Source organism: Mustela lutreola, chromosome 8 (assembly GCF_030435805.1).
Source record: "Mustela lutreola isolate mMusLut2 chromosome 8, mMusLut2.pri, whole genome shotgun sequence".
NCBI lineage: Eukaryota > Metazoa > Chordata > Mammalia > Carnivora > Mustelidae > Mustela > Mustela lutreola.
Genome location: NC_081297.1, coordinates 135114903 through 135132438, shown reverse-complemented (window position 1 = coordinate 135132438; position 17536 = coordinate 135114903). Strand labels below are relative to the sequence as shown.

Here is a 17536-nt window from a genome sequence, read left to right as displayed (position 1 = left end):
AATGCGGCCCTTTTATCCTTGTGGTGGAGCTGCTGTTCCGCTAGCAGGCAGACGCTTTTCAGAGGGAACAATTTCATATGTAGCTGTAGGTTTTTGTGTCTGTGGGAGGAGATGAGGCTAGGCTCCTCCTATGTTGCCATCCTGAACCTCCTCCCAATAAACCATCTTAATAAAATATTGACAACAGCTAGTAGGACCAAGCAGATCCCCTAGGTGTGCTTTACTTTTTCCTCGGAGCTGGGTCCCAGGGCTCGTCACACTCCAGGTACAGCCAGTAGCCACGGCAAGCAAGACCCGAGACTCAGCTCTCACCACCGGCTCAGAAAATCACTTCAGATAATTTATAAATTGGATATCCCTATGGACCAGATTTATAAGATAATCTTTTCCTTCTTAAGAAAAATTTTGGTTTTTCATGGTAACCTATTTATTCACTAGCTTTCCAGAGACTGATATAGTATCTATACACAATGCCATGGGTGACTTCTTTGAAAGTGAACTTTTTCAAAAAAACGATGACGAAATTCAGGTAAAGAGGGATAAAAATGTTTTAATTGCTGAAATATATTGGTAAACGGAGTAATCTACATCACAGTACCAAATGGCTACACGCGGCCGGCCTCAGATGAAGAGCTTTCCAAACACCCCACTAACCCATCAGTCACAAGTGGTTGAAAAGAGTATAGATGACCACGAAGGGAGGCCAGGACCCCACAGAGGAGAGTGGGAGGATCAATGACTGTGAAGGATTCGTGGTGACATCAGCCTTCAACTACAGAAAATGGAAAGTTGATCCAAATGTGTGTAGGGCATGCAGATTTCGGTGGCTTTTTTCAACATTGCAAGGTCATACGTTGTTCCTAACAGAAGACAGTCTCTGACACTTACAGAAAGGAGAAAAACCCAAAGTAAAAAAAGGGAAAAAGAGAAAAGTAAGAATCAATTTAACCATTTTACAGCTAAAAAGCAATGTAACCTAAAAATAGTGAAAGGTAACCCACAAATATATTACTTTAGGGAGTTCATTTATAGTGCCTTCTTCGCTGGAGTTATAAATAGAATACAGATCTCATTATAAAAACTATCAAAAAAGTATCAGTGAAAAGACATGATTCTCATGAGCTGTGTTGAATAGCCAGGGGAAAAAATGCCGCCAGACGCAGCAGGCTGGCTTCAGACACCAGGTTTGTCAGCCTGTCTTTCTCAGGAGGACCCCAGAGAGTTCCAGACACCCGTGCATTGTTTATCCGATTCCTTTCTAGGACCACAACATTCAACATGTACCCGTGGGTTCAACTACAGACTTGAGAATTTGGGTGGGGAGGGGAGGCAGAGAGGGCGGCCAGTTAGAATTTCCTTGGAAACTTCGGTGCACGTCAGGACAGCCCATGGAGTGCAAGTCCTTCCAAGTCTTAATGAGCAAGCTGTGAGGACCACAAACAGAAGAGGAAAAAGAGTTAGCAAGCTTAACAAAGGACGGCTTAGGAAAAAAAAAAAAAAATCAGCTTTAAACCTACAAATTATTAACTGATTTTCTTTTCAGTAAAACACACATCCAAGAGTCACTCAATACTTAAGACTGAATATGTGGCCGGCACAGTGCTAGGCACTGATGATACTTTACAAAAGCAATGAAGAGCCGTGGGGAGAGAGACTGATGAACTTAGAAGTAAAATATGATGTGACAATGGCCAGGCCAAGCTGCGCGTCAACATCACCCAAATTAAAGATACAGACTTTCAGTCGTGATGCCATCCCTCCCCTGCGGGGGTCAGACCCTGCTAGGAGAGGGGTAGCCCTCCACGCGCTCTCCAGCTCTCTCAGGAGAACCTGTTCCAGCCAGTCCCTCAATGGCATCTGAGAGCACCCCCCGCCCTGGGTGTTCCCCACATCTAGGTGGGCATAACACTCAGCCGAGGGTCATTTGTAGAAGAAACTACACATTTGTACCGTGATGTAAGTATTGTAACAGATTCTGAAGTCATTCCTCAATTTGCTTCAAAAATTCACCAAAAAAAACTTTGAACTCCTGTCAATAAGGGAGTTTGGTGGCATTATTGTGAGAGATTTGACATGTTAGGTCAAAAAAAGTATCTCCGATCCTTTCCATAAAATAGCTTCCTCTGCAAAGGACAGTCTTCTCCTCAGTGTTTCTGTCCAATTACTTTTTTAAAAAAAGGTTTTATTTATTTATGTATTTATTTATTTGAGAGAGAGAGAACACAGGCAGGAAGAACAGCAGAGGGAGAGGGAGAAGCAGACTCCCCACTGAGCAAGGAGCCCAACATGGGGTTCCATTCCAGGACCCTGGGATCATGACCTGAGCCGAAGGCAGACACTTAGACTGAGCCAGCCCTGGTGCCCCTCTTTCCAATAATTAAAGCCCCCAAATCCATGAGCTCAGACATGTCACAGGCAAGTATCATGATAGATGCTTACCAACTATGGAAAAAGGACAGCCTTTCAACTTAGAGCACTTTTCAGGCAATTCACATGGACAGGGATGGCAATAAAATATGTTTATAGTCACGGGCAATAAAGAGATATTTTAGCTAGCAGTCTCAAGTTGTGGGCTGGTTTACCAGCAAGATTGCTAAATTGTTATCAGGCAATTTGAGATCCACACACAAAGTTGAACAACCATCTTGTCCAACCATCCCATGAGAAAACCAATCTTGAGAAAGCCTGAGAGGAAGTTAGGGATTCCTCCGAGGTCCTGTGTTAGTGACAGAGTTACCACACCTCCTGATACCTAGCTACGGGATACCTCTTTCCACTCTGTTCCAACGCTTTTTGAAAAACAACCTATTTTCAGGAGGGTAACATATGCTTGATTCAACTAGACTGTCTTTTCTATTTGATGCAAATAACAAAAGTACTTCTGCAGTGGAAAACTGGCAGGGAACCTAGAGGGTTAGAACTCCTAAAAACACTAGAAATAGAAAATCTAAGCAAATGTCCAAACAGAAACTCAAACTCCACAATGTGGTCATAGGCACTAGGGAATAAAGCTCCATAAAGCCTTCACCTTGAGGAGATGGTCTTCAAAGAACTGGCTACCCAAGACTGTTGTACCTCTTGTCAGGAAGAAACTGCTTACAGTCTCTGTCCCTCTCCCCTAGTGGGAAAGCTCATTTGTCTCCCCCTGTTAAGTTTATCCTATGACCCCTCCCCATCCCAAACACCAGCTCCAGTAATGGGCCATTAGCAAGAAGTAGGTTCTGTATCAAGTCGGTTTTGCTCTGAGTCTGCCAAAGCCTGGATTGTTGTTACAAAACAGAAGAGTAGGATGATGAAAACAACAATCACCAAACTACCATTTGTGTCACATCAAATCCTAACAATATCACAGAAACAATCATTCATTTCATAGGGAATCCTAACAGCACCGTTCAAGCTAAGTATTGGTGCCATTTTACAGATTATAAAATGGAGGCGACAAGGGGGAAGTAACTTGCCCTGCTAGTAAGTGAAAGAGCCCGAATTCATATCCAAGGTTGTCTGACTCCCAAAAAGAGAATGGGCTATCTTAGGAGATAGGGCATTCCTGATCGTGGGATATTCAAGAGGCCAGATGTCAGTCAGCAAGACTGAGAGGCAGTGGGGAACCAAGCATCACATGTATCACTGGACCAGATGAACTGAGACTTTCTGCCTCTGTGAAAATCCTGCATGGGATCTTTTAGAAATGGGCACACAGAGGGTTAATAAAGGAGAGCTTGTTTTCCCCTGTCCTTGTTCCTACTTGTCTTGGGATAATTCTACCTCCCTATCTGTCATTTCCAAAGTCTTAGCACCTCAGTTCCTGGCAGTGAAAAGTGAAACCTTTAGGCTTTAGGCAAACACATAAAGCTTGTTCTTATTAAATGAGTTAGGTTTACTTATTAAATGAGTTTGCATCTGAAGCAAAATAAAATGAAAAATAAAATTAATTGCAAAGAAAACTGATCTAATTATCAAAGACCCCTTTACAATATTACATGCTCCATTTCATAGATTCAACTACAAGATGAGACCCCTCTTAATCTTTAAGTTCAAGATTTCTCAGAAAGAGCTAGCAACAATATCTACAGCTCATTAATCATCAAAGCTAAATATGTAAAATTATTTAGAAAAAATACAGTACCTCTTGGTTATGGAGTCATATTTTCTTCTAATCTTAAAGAGAAAATTAAGAAAAGTTAAATGTTTAGATTATGAAGATCATAGTCTAGTTGCCTATAAAATGACAAATAGTAGTGACATATATGTATTTGCTAGTCCAGACGAGAATGCAGAAAAACAGTGTGAGAAACAAAGAACTATAGTACATTGAAATAAGACAATAATACAGCCTGTGTGTAAGTGAAACATATCAACAGTCCTTTCAAACTATGCAACAGACAACTGTACAGCGATTGGTAAACCAGCATTCTTTACCAGGAGTCCCACATTTAAGCCAGAAGCTAGCTCTGTGGCTACTGTTAAGGGAGCCTATTACCAAAAAGACATTAGCTTCACAATTACTACCTATTGAAACAAAAAGGGACCTCCCTGCATTTAATTATACAATATGCACTTGATTTCCCTCTAATCATCAGACATCTATCAGTACATTACAGGAATATGTTATAAGAATTTACCTGTATTTCTACAAAAACTCCATAAACTTACTGAAACATTTGTTCTCATTGTCATACGGATCGTCCCTGAAATTAACAACAAATGTAAATTTACCCATGGAGAAAAATTTGTTTCATCCATGGAACATAACCACAAACAGAAGCTTAATTTTGCTCTGGAACTTCTCTCATCACATAGGTGGCAATTTCAACAAATGATGACAAAGAATAGACAATGGCTTCTTCTATAGGATTAACAGCAACTGAGTAATATGTAGGTTGAGTCAGGCACGCTGAAATATAAATTTCATATTTTTTTCACAAAACAAGAAGACAAATATGGAGAGAAAGTAAATCCCACCATTTTGCTTACTTTTTCGTACAGTCTTTGTTTGGTTGGACACCATATCGACAGCTTCAGATGGCAGCCCTACATATACCCCTCCGTAGTTTCTTAGAGAAAACAAGCAGAGACAGAAAAATCAGACCCTTATCAATGATATTCTATATCTGCAGAAAATGATAGAAGCATGGAGTATTGCCAACTATTACAGAATTATTAAAATAATTCATGACTTTTCAAAAGTAGAATTTGGAACATTCCTGCCCTTGGAAATATAATTTTTTCTATGTTAAAAAGAAGCTCTACATGAAAAAAAAAAAAGCTAAGTTAAGTGAATAGAATTTTTAGATATTTAACTTGTTATGAGAAAGAGGAAAAGAAATCAGGATGTTTATTATGTCATAAAGTAACAAATATCCATAGAGTAACATGTTACAGTTAATCCATCAACGTTCATCAAGAATTCAGAGTGGTCAGCGTGGTAGTAGGTGCTATGGACACATGGAACATGTCCCTGGAGGTAGAGAGAAACAGGATAGGAGGGGAGAGAGAGCTAATGAGCAGTGAGAGTAGGATGCAGCCCACCAGAGGAGGAGAGGGGGGTGGAGTGGACGGGGAGAGTGAATGAAGTCATCCGTTGGGGAGAAGAGCTCATCCAAAGGCCACGGGATGGAAACTAGCACAGGCCATGTGCACAGGACAAAACCCAAGTTTGCCTAAAGGCGAAGATTATGAACCCAGGACAAGTTCTTTTTCAGATCACACACTCCTACCTGTATTCTCTGTGCCAGAAGCTGTCTGGGTATAATCTGTGTTATTGATCATGTACTACATACAGTGTTAAATTATATCCATGCATTAAATTAATCCATAGACGATGGCCAAAATTATTCAAATTAAAGCCAGCTTCAATGTCAAACATACCTCCTCTTGTCGTCTTCTGTTATCGATTCTTCTGTTCTGAAAGGTCAAAAATATTTGCTATAAGCCATCTGGTCCCATAGTCAGACACTTCATTTTTGGTTATGAGGAAAAGAGAGCAACTAAGCAACAGTCAATTGAGTCTATTCAAGTTCTGCCATCAAGTATGTTTGTAACACACTGCCCTTCCCACCTCAATCATTCATGCATTAAAAAATTAGTCATTTTCTCCTTAACAAAATGTGCAAATCTAGAAAATGCCAAAAAATCCAAGTGCTAAATGAAAGGACATACACAGGACAACCGAGATTGCAAAAAGCACAGTAACTTGGTGTCAGGAAGCCGAGGTTCTTGTGATGGGCGTGCTATCAGCACAGACAGGCTGTGGGCAAGTGGCCTGGCTGCATCTCATCTACAGAATGAGGTGGTCAACCAGATGATTCCTAAGGTTCCCTCCTGTCCTAGGGGACTCGGATTCTGTGATCCTCCTGCTACTCAGTGACACTACTCGATGTATGAAAGACTTCTTTAGTGCAGAAGAGGTTGTGTCCATTTGATTTCCTTCTATCTAAAAAAAAAAAGCCATTTTATACATGATGTGCAAGAGAAGGAGGAAATGCTTAAAAGGAAATTTTTAGAGGGAATCACTATTTTTAAAATGCACAGCTTCTTTCCTTACATGAGAGGAATTCATATTCTACTGATATTCCTTGGCATATTTCTAAAAGGATCGGGAAACTTTCCTTTAAGCAATAGTTAGCATACATAAGTTACTTTTCTTAAAGAAAAAACCCCAAGATTGAAATGTATCTGGCCGAACCCAACATGTAATTCTAAAGGGCTTCAGCCAAAAAAAAAGAAAGAAAAAAAATCGAAACAGCTCTGAATCTATACATTTTAGGGACTGTCTAATCATGGTTTTACCCATTTAAAAGCTGTGAATGTTTCCAATGCACATGTACGGGAGATTTTGCTTCTTTGCATCTGCCGGTAAGTCTCCAGTCTACAAAGAAGGGAGGTGCAAATTTGGAAATCATCCGTGGAACCCTGGCCGCGCCCAGAGCTAATACTCCGATCAAGTGCAAAACTCACCTTGAGATCCAATTTATCCAATCAAGCACACAACCTAAATTCACCCGATAATTGTCAACTTCCCTCATCTCCTGCTAAAGTTGGATCTTTTTAATTCAAAGGTGTCAAAGTCATACTGTATTAGAAGTGGGGTTATGCTTATTGAAGTGGTTGTTCACTACTTTTAATTAAAATGGATTTATAACCCATTAGGATAGACAACAGGAAAATGATGGTGACTGACTCGGTAGAGTACGTTAGGATTGTCTACCACCAGTCCCAAATGGTTAATGCCATCATGACATTGTTTCTGAAGCTACAGGTCACTGGTAGTTTTGGACACATACAATGTCTCGTTTTCTGGCATAGCTTTTCTTTTCCTATCCAACTCTGTTTATTTTTTTTTTAAGATTTTATTTTTTATTTGACAGACAGAGCTCACAAGTAGGCAGAGAGGCAGGCAGAGGGGGAGGGGGGAAGCTGGCTCCCCGCAGAGCAGAGAGCCCAATGCAGGGCTCAACCCCAGGACCCTGGGATCATGACCTGAGCCAAAGGCAGAGGCTTAACCCACTGAGCCACCCAGGCGCCCCCAACTCTGTTTATTCTAATTCTTTCTCCCCTTCCCTAATTCTGCCTAAAGATATATTATTAAAGGTTTTAAAATATATTTTAACTCCCCCAAATGTAACAAAACCATAAATGATTTTTAACCTGCTATCTCTTATAAAGTATTCAATACCCTGAAACCCACTCTGTGTCCCTTGTAAAATTAATCAACAACCTTGTACATCTAACTTGCAGGAAATGATGATATAGCTGCCATATGTATTGGGTAATAAATTAAGCTTCAGATATATTACTAAATCATTAACAATACCATTTATAAAGACTCATTGGACGTATACTCTTCTGAGCCTTCAAATAAGTTACAATGCCTGCCTTTGTATATACGCCCCCCACAAATAATCATTCTACAGTATGAAGACCACATGGGTAAAAATGGCAGCATGATGGAGTCTTTCCTGCATGTCAGATACAGGGCAGGATACTTCATGGGCATCAGTGTGATTTCTCACAACAGCTCTGAGAGTTTAGACCTGGGAAAATAGGTCCACAGAGCCATGTAATTAATAAGTGTGCGAGTCCAACAAGTAAGACTGACATTTAAACCCCATCTGACACCCAAAACCGTGCTCCACACTCTAATTCACCACTTGCCTCTCAAACAGGAAGGTGGAACAGTAAAAACACGACCAGTGACAAACCAGCCTGCTGGCTGCTCCTGACCTGGGGATGCCTTCACACCACGCCCGCAGAAGCTTCGAGCATCCCCGCATTCTCACAGCCTCCCGGGGAGCTGCACGGGCACCTCTAGTGCTATGGTATGGTTTCCTTCAGTCCTCATCACCATCCTGCACAGCAGGGATGAGCCACCTTTTTAAAATTTTTTATTTATCTATTTTAGAGAGAGAAGGGGAGAGAGAGCAAGCCAGGGTAGGGGCAGAGAGAGAGGGAATCCCAAGCAGACTCCCAACTGATTGTGGAGCCCAGCATGGGGCTCGATCCCAGGACCCCAAGATCATGACCTGAGCGAAAATCAAGAGTTGGATGCTTAACCAACTGAGCCAAGCAAGCGGCCCAGCCACATTTTAATGGAAAGCTGAGGCTCTGAAAGGTTGAGTAACACGGCCAAGGTTACACAGGTGGGTAAGCATTCTGTGTGATTCCAACTCCTGCTTCATAAACTGTGAGCCCACACTCAGTGCGTGAGAGAAACACCCCATCTCCCTAGCTGGATCTCTTCAGTTTTTAATCCCACTCACAGAAAGAAGGAAGCGAGATAGTTAAGAGTCTTAGTCAATATTTTGTTAGCATTAGAAGAAACGTCCAACTGTTCCAGGGACAATCTATGTAGAACTTGTTGGATTGCTGGAACTCATTTGTTATCCAAGTACAAAAATTGTTCTGATGGACAGTTAGGTTAGAATCTTTTCATCTGGATACCCAAGTCCAGACTGAGGTTAAATCAGAAAATAATAGTGGTTGGTCTAAAATCAATCTCCTTGTGAACAGATAGGTCCAAACCGGTATGTTTATCTGCCTGGGGACCAAACACTGCCTCATCCATGTCCAAGAGGACAGTGTCCTACCATCTGGGGTGATAGGTCCTGCCCCAACTGCATTAGGAACAGAAATGGTTCACCAAGCAGCAGTAAAGATTCCTGAAAGGCTATCTCTTACTGGTAAGAGAAATGGATGTTATCCTGGGCTGTTGTTGAACTTAGCACACTACTAAGTGCTTACCAAGCCTTCCAAATTCTAATCCTTGGGGAAATTCTCAAGTTTCGAAGAATGCTGTCAGAATATCAGGACTGCCCCACCTATACCCCATTTTAAGGACTCACTGCAGGTTTCTTCTCCTCATAAAACATATTTTGAAAGATTTTGTTATCAAACCACCTTAATAATTCACTGGCAGATATTTTCTTAGACATTCAAGTGCCAAAGAGAGCTTATGATGAGCTTGGGGTTGGGGGTGGGGGTCCTGTGTCCTCTGAATCAAAAGTGAATAAATTCTACATTTGATAAGCCTGCGCAGTCTCCTTTCTGGCACATGCTGATTTCCTTTCGGGTTTCTGAGGTAATGAAAATAGTCTGTGGCCCTTCTTCAACCCAGCTGTTGCGGAGTGCCAGGCTGGGAAGCATGCTAAAGTCAGAGCATCCCGCCACCATGGAGGTATTTCTGGTTTTCACTGAGGACTTGATTATGTTTCTTTTCTGGTCACTACAGCTTAAGGGAGAGGGGCAGGGGCTCCTGGGAGGCCAGCCGCTGTGACTGTTGCTCAGTTGCTAAATATGTGCCCCGAGTCAGTGGGGGTGGCAGAGGGAGGGCAGAACACGAAGCCACACCTCCCCCAGCTTTGTGAGAACAGCAGCCGTGGACAGATGGTCCAAAAGGTCCTCAGAAATAGGCAGCACTCCCTTATCTCCTGCCAGCACTGACACAGGGCAGGAAGGACAAAGACTGGAGATGACTCTGGCCTCAAAACTCCCCTTAGAGGTAAGAGCCTGCAGACTGAACGAACTGTCAACAGAGTGAAACCAAGGCCAACGCGTGGTCCGTGACCTGGAAAAGAGGGCGGTCTGCTTTGCTGCATTTAAAAACACCTGACAGGGGGTGCTGGGGTAGCGTCTCACTCTTGATTTCAGCGGGGGTCACCATCTGGGGGTCGTGGGCTTGAGCCCAGTGTCAGGCCCCACTCTGGGCATGGAGCCTGCTTGGGATTCTCTCCCTCCCCTTCTCCCTCCTCGCCTCCTCTGAACTTGGGTTCTCTGTCTGTCTCTCCCTCTCTCTCATACAACAAAAACAAAAACATGCACCTCTCACGAGCTAACTGGTCCAAATATCTCTACGAAGTCAGCCTACCCATAACCTTGCTCCCTTCGAAAAGGAGCAAGTACACACATCAACCAGGATAAGCCTCCTATCACAATAAGCTGCTCTCAAAGAATAGTTTTGTAACAGTTCTGGAGTCAATGTCCAGGAACCTATAAGCAAAGGCACTGAAAACTGGAAAATGGACCAGAAATGGGAGAGAAACCTTAAGAATGAGGTTTCTACCAAGACATCCCCATTTAACTTGCCTGTGGCCCATGCAAAAGGCCGGTTTATTTTGGAGAGTAATTTCGATTACTGTAAACCTCGTGAAGGGGTGATTTCAGCTGCTATTCAAGCTGTAGGGTCTTTATTGAAAATAATCAACTCAGCTATGTGAGAAGTTTCTCCCTGTTTTCAGTTTTTCAAGTCTTTGGTGCCAGCACTATCTTCTACAACTCCCCCTAGAGATGCTGTATCCCTTTTTATTTCTTTTTCTGGTAGGGAAGGAACATAACTGCTCTAGTAAATGGACACACGTCCCTTTGAGGAAGATGTGGAGAGGTATCTACAGTACCTACAGGAGGCAGTATTGAAAGTTCCCTTGAGGAAACACAGCCTCAATCACTGGGAGGCTGACTTGGGTTTGGAAACTGGGTTAAGTGGCTATGCCTTTCCACTGTGGTGACTCAAGTTAGGCAGGTTTCTGGTTACAGACAGAAGCTTTCCTCTTATACAAATACAGAGAGGGAGAAAATGAACCTTTAGAAGGCTGTCCTTCAGGGGTGCCTGAGTGGCTCAGTCAGTTAAGCGTCTGCCTTCAGCTTGGGTCATGATTCCGGGGTCCTAAGTTCCCACGTCAGCCTCCCTGCTTGGTGGGGAACTTCTTCTCCCTCTGCCCTTCCCTCCTGCTCATGCTTGTTCTCTGTCTCTGTCTCTCTCTCAAATAAGTAAATAAAATCTTTAAAAAAAAAAAATAAATAAATAGCAGGCAGTCCTTTTCATTTATCCCTAGGGAGACCGTAACCAACCAGCCATCATCAAAGTTCCTTCCAGGATAAGCCCTTTTGTCCTTCATCCCAACTTTCTCTATGACGCTAAGTGTACCCACCTTGTCTCGGGGGGATAAGTTCTATCGCTTGGTAGAAATGTGATCCTGTCCTCTGGGATCCCATCATGCCTGGTGAGATAAAGCACCCACCTCAGGGCCAGTGTCTCCTCTGTCACAGCCCTTACAGAAGACCACACCACCTTAGAGCTTAACGGGGACACCCTCTCACTATGCGTTCCCCAAATTTCTCAAAGCCTGAGTGGAGGGAGCATCATCTGTGATGGGGAGCAGGTCATACTTGAGAAATTCACACCAACATTCTCTTCTCCTTAAGCCTTTGGGCTCCTTCCCCTACAACATCCCGCAAAAGTTCTAGCCTTTTCCACCCCTGGTTAGAGTGTAAGCTCACTGCGTCTTGAGTTTCGCCAACCAGGACAATTAACTTGTTAGGGTCCCTCCCTGCACCTAAATGATTAAATCCAGAACCTCCATTAAATACGACACTATCAATAAATTCAGTCTGACTCAGTATATATACTCCTTCCTCCTTGGTCTCCTACCCTGAGAACGCCAGTCCCACACGCATGCCTTCGGCTTCTGGTGACATAAACTATACAATCCTGCAATTGCTCTGCAATAGCAGCTCATTCCTCTCAAGCCAGACTGTGTATGTCTGTCCCTTGGGAGCACACGGAGCTCTGACTCTCTCTGTGCGTCCAGAGGCAGGACGCGGCTGGCTAACAAGGTGAGGGAACCCAACTCCACGCCTTCCCACCCAGCTGGCCCACCCCTCTCCCAAAGGCACTCCTGGGAAAACTGGAAGTTTCTGGCTGGCAAAAACGGGGAAAGTAAGCCAGCTTCGTTTCACCTCAATTCTAATTTAGGCTAGTCTAGTGCCCTCGTGAGAGGCATGAGAACCAGAAGAGGCCGAAACAGCCATCTCTGGCCAAGCCGGGGACCGAAGATCTACAAGGTGCTCCCTGCAGTGTAGAACTGAATCTAAAACAGCTAAGAGAAAAATGTCCTTCCATTTGCCAGAGCTTCAATGCCCAACACAACAAAAGTCATGGTGCCCTTCACTCCATGTTTCCCCACCTCAGTCAAGAGTCATGGCAGGGAAGGAAAAGTGTGAAGAGGCAGGCACTTTTTTCTTTATTCAGTGCTGTGAGCAAACACCTATTTGAATACCTTTAAGGGTCTGGAAAGGCCAAGATTTAAATATAGTTTCGTTTACTGGCTCAAGTTGTGATTTCAAGTTCTCCATTATCAGTCACATGGGCCTCGGCCTTGGTCGGGGTCGGGGAGAAGGCACATGAGAGAGAATGGACGGGGACTGGAGAGAAGGGGTTAGAACCAGGAGCTGGGGTTCGGGTATCAACAGGGTCCGTCGCACAGTTGTGCTCAGGACAAAGGAGCAAAGTAGGCCTAACAGACTCGAATTAATTTTAACGAGTACACGCTCCACTTTCCGGTTATGGGTAAGCCACTCTCTGCAGAGCACACTTGGGGGAGGCACTGGTGTTCTCCAGAGGGAGCAGGGCTGAAAGCCTGCAGGGAAGTGGCTTTCTCTGGTATCAAGACAGTGTTTTGTTTGTTTCTGATCCTACACAGCATTTGGAAATGTGGGGAAAGTGATGTAATCTTCGAGAAGAAAATGTTAACAGTGAAATCATCTTAATCATAAGCTCACCTCCCATCTTATGAGGAAAACCTTTTAAGCCACAGGAACCTTCCTAACTGACATGTGGAACACATATGAACAATTTTGAACCAGGTTTAAGAAATACAGTGGGCATTTCATCAAAATTGTGTCTCTCTTTTTTTTTTTTTTAATTTTATTTATTTATTTGACAGACAAAGATCACAAGTAGACAGAGAGGCAGGCAGAGAGAGGGAGGGGGAAGCAGGCTCCCCCCTGAGCAGAGAGCTCAATGCAAGGCTTGATCCCAGGACCCTGAGATCATGACCTAAGCCAAAGGCAGAGGCTTTAACCCACTGAGCCACCGAGGCGCCCCAAAATTGGGTCTCCTTTTGTTGGCAAAGATTTAGCTTCTTTATCAAAGACAAGTTACTCGCAGGGAAAGCCTGTGTTGAGGGTAAAGTGTCCCTTTGAGACTCATGATAATTTCTTAGAGTAAGAGGACATGCTCACAGGCTGACCCCAGGCTCTAGGTCACGGCATCAACAACAACGTTTGCAGACACAAGGGTTACTGAGGGTGGACTACAAGTCAACGTATCTTCCCACTTTGGAGATGGGTGAAAAGATAAACTCTCGGTTGATAGTTTAAAATGACACACCCTTGCAGAGTAGTAGACTGTTTGGTGATCTCTGTCTCACTAAAATTGACCCAACCCATGGCCCTCCCACAGGCACGTCAGAAAAAGGGGGGAAAAAAAAAAACCCCAACCGACCAACGGCAACCACCACAATTAAGCTGGTGGTTGTATAACTTGAGGTTTCACAACTGCTTTCTTCTGTCTCAGCATCTCCATCGAATACTTCTAGCCTACTTCCTGTGAGCTTGCAGGCACCCGCCCTTCTCAGACGGAATGCCTAACTGATCCAGGCAACTGCACACCCATCTGCTTCAGACCAGCTCTGCAGACCTTTCCTAAATGAACCAGAGAGCCCGAGTTTCTCTCTAAATATAAACAAGCTCTGACTTCTTTAAAGTCAAGATTCCAGAAAACGGCCTGCCTCAAAACCAGCTATGGGTCTGTGGTTGCTCTCTGGGGCAGGCTGGCTCCCTTCTGCCTCTCCATTTCTGCATGAATATAGCTGCGAATGCCTCTTTAAAACCAAATATCCAAATAGAACACTTCAACTTTCTAGATGATTCTACTGTAATTTTCCACTTATCACTTCAGGATCACTTATCACGTTCATCTATCACTTCGATGGAGAGAAACCTTATTTAGAGTGACTCTATAAAATATAAGCCACTACTTTTTCTTCCTCAGTAATACCTGGTAGTCAAAATATTTATGTCGCTGTATTTGCTTGGTTTCTGGGTTGCATAAAATAGCTATCCCTTGGGGCATCTGGGTGGCTCAGTTGTTAAACGTCTGCCTTTGGCTCAGTCGTGATCCCGAGTCCAGGGATAGAGGCCCACAATTGGGGAGTGGGGGGGAGGCCTGCTCAGCAGGAAGCCTGCTTCTCTCTCTCCCACTTCCCCTGCTTGTGTTCCCTCTCTTGCTGTGTCTCTCTCTGTTAAATAAATAATAAGCCATTTTTAAAATAGAATAAAATAAAATAAAATAGCTATCTCAAGTGAACTAAAAAAAAAAAAAAAAGGTTTCAAAGATAAAATGATGAAACCATGGCACTGATTGTTACATGCACTTTCAAGAACAAATACAGATGATAACTATTAGCCAGCAGCCGGCCACTCCAATTAGCATCTCCTGCCTCAGCCTGGCTACAGCAGGCCTTAAAATTCACAAACTTCTCATTTCCCTGGCCTTTCAAGATAAACATAGCTATGTGGCAAAGAAAAGATTTATTTCTTACTTATTTATCAAGAAAAACGTTCTAAATATAGAACTGTTCTTATTAGCGATGATCTAAAAAGTAGAAAAGCAGCATGCAGTCTTTTCTTTTTCCGTATCTGCAATATCGCTGAAGAGGCCAAACTTATTTGGTTTGTAAACAATAAAATTAAATATGGAAACGTCTGGAGACCGTGTGCATAACTCTAATTATCTATTTTTAGCTGCCATTCACAATAATATTTTGGAACAGGCTTTATTAATGCACAATGTTTATTTCCTTGACACTACAGCTCTCCAGATAAAGTATAATCATTTAATCTTCTTTATAATACGTTCTTATGATGGCTCCTGCTTTTTTAGGATAATTTCAAGCAATTTTACCACTTAATTACATGTGATTTTGGACAGATTAATATTTTATCATTGACTATTTTGGAGTCTATGTAATCTCATTCATTTCTTCAAAATTCAAAAGTTCCTTTGGACAGTCATCTTCAAATCTCTCTCTTTGTATGAGCCCTTGGCCAACAGGGGTCCCTTCCTTTCTTCCAGAACGTACTACCAGAAAATATGAATAACATTCACTCTTTGTCTGGAAGCAATGGACCAAGAGCCAATTTGCAATTTCCCTACCCTCCTTCTGCTCTCCTGAGAGGCACGCAGTGCTCAGGATTATTTTGGCATTGGCTGTAGAGGCGTCATTTGCTAAAGACAGGAATGTTCTCTCCACCTCCTTACCTTAAGAAACTTTGCTTTTCCCTCATGGTAACTCTTTGCTCGAAATATCCCAGTGTCTCCAAACAGAAGATGAAGCCAGCAGGCTCCCAACCTCCCCTCTGAGCTCCTTCAGATGGGGCCCGTTTCACATTCACTGAAATCCTCTCCTCTGGGAATTGGAACCCTGCGACAGCAGCCCCAAATACCTTAAAGGTCCTTGGCCCTGACCCCAAGATTTTCTTCTGAACCGTCATTATCTTAAATGATCTGAAATTCCATGAACATCACCCAGTTAACCTTCGTTTCACATTTTGCTGACTTGCGCTATTCCAACAACTTGTATTGCTACGTTAATCACTCACTCCCATGACCGCTCTGAGGAGCTTAGTTCCTGGAACTACTTCACCTCTGACATTTTACAGTAGACAATCTCACTCCCTGGAGGGGAAAAAAAAAAATCATCCTTCTGCTCTTGCCCCCTCCTGCCCGCCGCCATCCTAAGAAGCCACTCTTCCCCCTCTCCCCATTCCCCCATTCCTCAGCCAAACATTTTGCCAATACTTGCTGGTCACCACCATCTCCGTCTGCCCTGGGAGGAACACACCCACCTGTTTTCTCCTCCTCATCCCAGTGCACTGGCCCTCCCTACCTAAGGAGAATCTGACCGTGTACTGATGGGCCGACAACGGGACTGTGTGTTTCCTAACTTCAGCGATGGACTGGTTCTTCTACTGTCAGGTGTTCATAACAGAGCCTCTGCCAAGTCTTTTCAACAACACTGCGAACATCTGATAATCCTAGCTACTATTTATGGGCAGCAGGAAAGCATAATGCCAAGTATTATCCCGAGATACTAAATATACTGTACCAATAGCCATCACAAGCCTTGGGCAGTTACTTAACTTCTCTATGCCCCATATCCTCATTTGTAAAATGAAACATCATACTGTTTCCATCAGACTGTCATGGGTACAGAAGGAGAGAATGCATAAAAATAATATATCATAATGCATAATCATTATATATATATGTATATATACACATATATATATATATATGGAGGAGCTCTAGAAACAGAATGATGATGATAAGGATAAAGATGGTTGCCCTGTACATTTGTTATCCCAATCTTATGGCCAAGATCACTGAGGACACAGTATCAAACAGCTGGTAAATGGTGGTAGGAAGTTCAAAGGCAGATCTCCCTGCTTCCAAAACGCATGCTTCTTCAATGCTATTTCCACACCATCCTCCTCAACCTCCTGCTACTCCACAGGGGAGGCGTAAGCCCATCAGACACCCTCGGGTTTGTAACGAGGACTAGAGAGGGCTCAGCTGACAGGTGTATTGGGCATGAGAAATCCATAAAGGATTCCAAGGACACTCAAGATGAAACACTCGTAATTTCATTTTATTTAAGAGGTGGTGCTTCACAGGGTTTTGTTCATTCATTCCTAGATACTCTTCTCTATAGTTACTACCTTCCATAACAATAAAATAGCTTCGTCAAGAAAAAAGTCTTTAAGAAATGTCACTATACAAGTGTTAAGTGAAAGACATGTTTGAATTACCTTGTTAAAACGGGAGTGGCTATGATCTTTTATTCTCAACAGCAAACATTAAATTAGTATCAACTTATTTCATGTTTTTTCTTACTAAAACATGTTTGTAATATTCCCATAAATTTTGCTTAAAATTTAAATAAAGAAATTTTTTTAATAACATGAAAACTGACCTACAGCAGAACATACTTTGTTTCTGCACGCCCAGATCTAAGTGCCCTCCATTTGGGTAACAGCTTCAGGATTTGTCTTTAGCCACGCCCCCAGACTCTGACTACCTGGTCAGGTGGAGCGAACCCTGCTGATTGACTCCAGTGGTGGGCACTTGTCCCAGACCTGGCCAATGAGAAACCCCCCTTCCCCTGGCTCATTGGTTGATTCAGAGGGAAGCAAATGACCT

At 43.0% G+C, this 17536-nt stretch overlaps 1 protein-coding gene across 1 annotated transcript in view; it reads right to left on the bottom strand.

Moving 5' to 3' along the window:
- Window positions 1-530: 530 nt before the first annotated feature.
- C8H12orf75 (chromosome 8 C12orf75 homolog) overlaps window positions 531-17536 on the bottom strand; it is a 37384-nt gene continuing 20378 nt past the window's right edge. The window contains exons 3-6 of the mRNA XM_059186742.1: window positions 5869-5904; window positions 4975-5054; window positions 4127-4158; window positions 531-1424 (exon numbers count right to left, since the gene is read on the bottom strand). Coding sequence (XP_059042725.1) covers window positions 4154-4158; window positions 4975-5054; window positions 5869-5904 — 121 coding nt within the window. The 3' untranslated portion in view covers window positions 531-1424; window positions 4127-4153. The remainder of the gene's footprint in view (window positions 1425-4126; window positions 4159-4974; window positions 5055-5868; window positions 5905-17536) is intronic.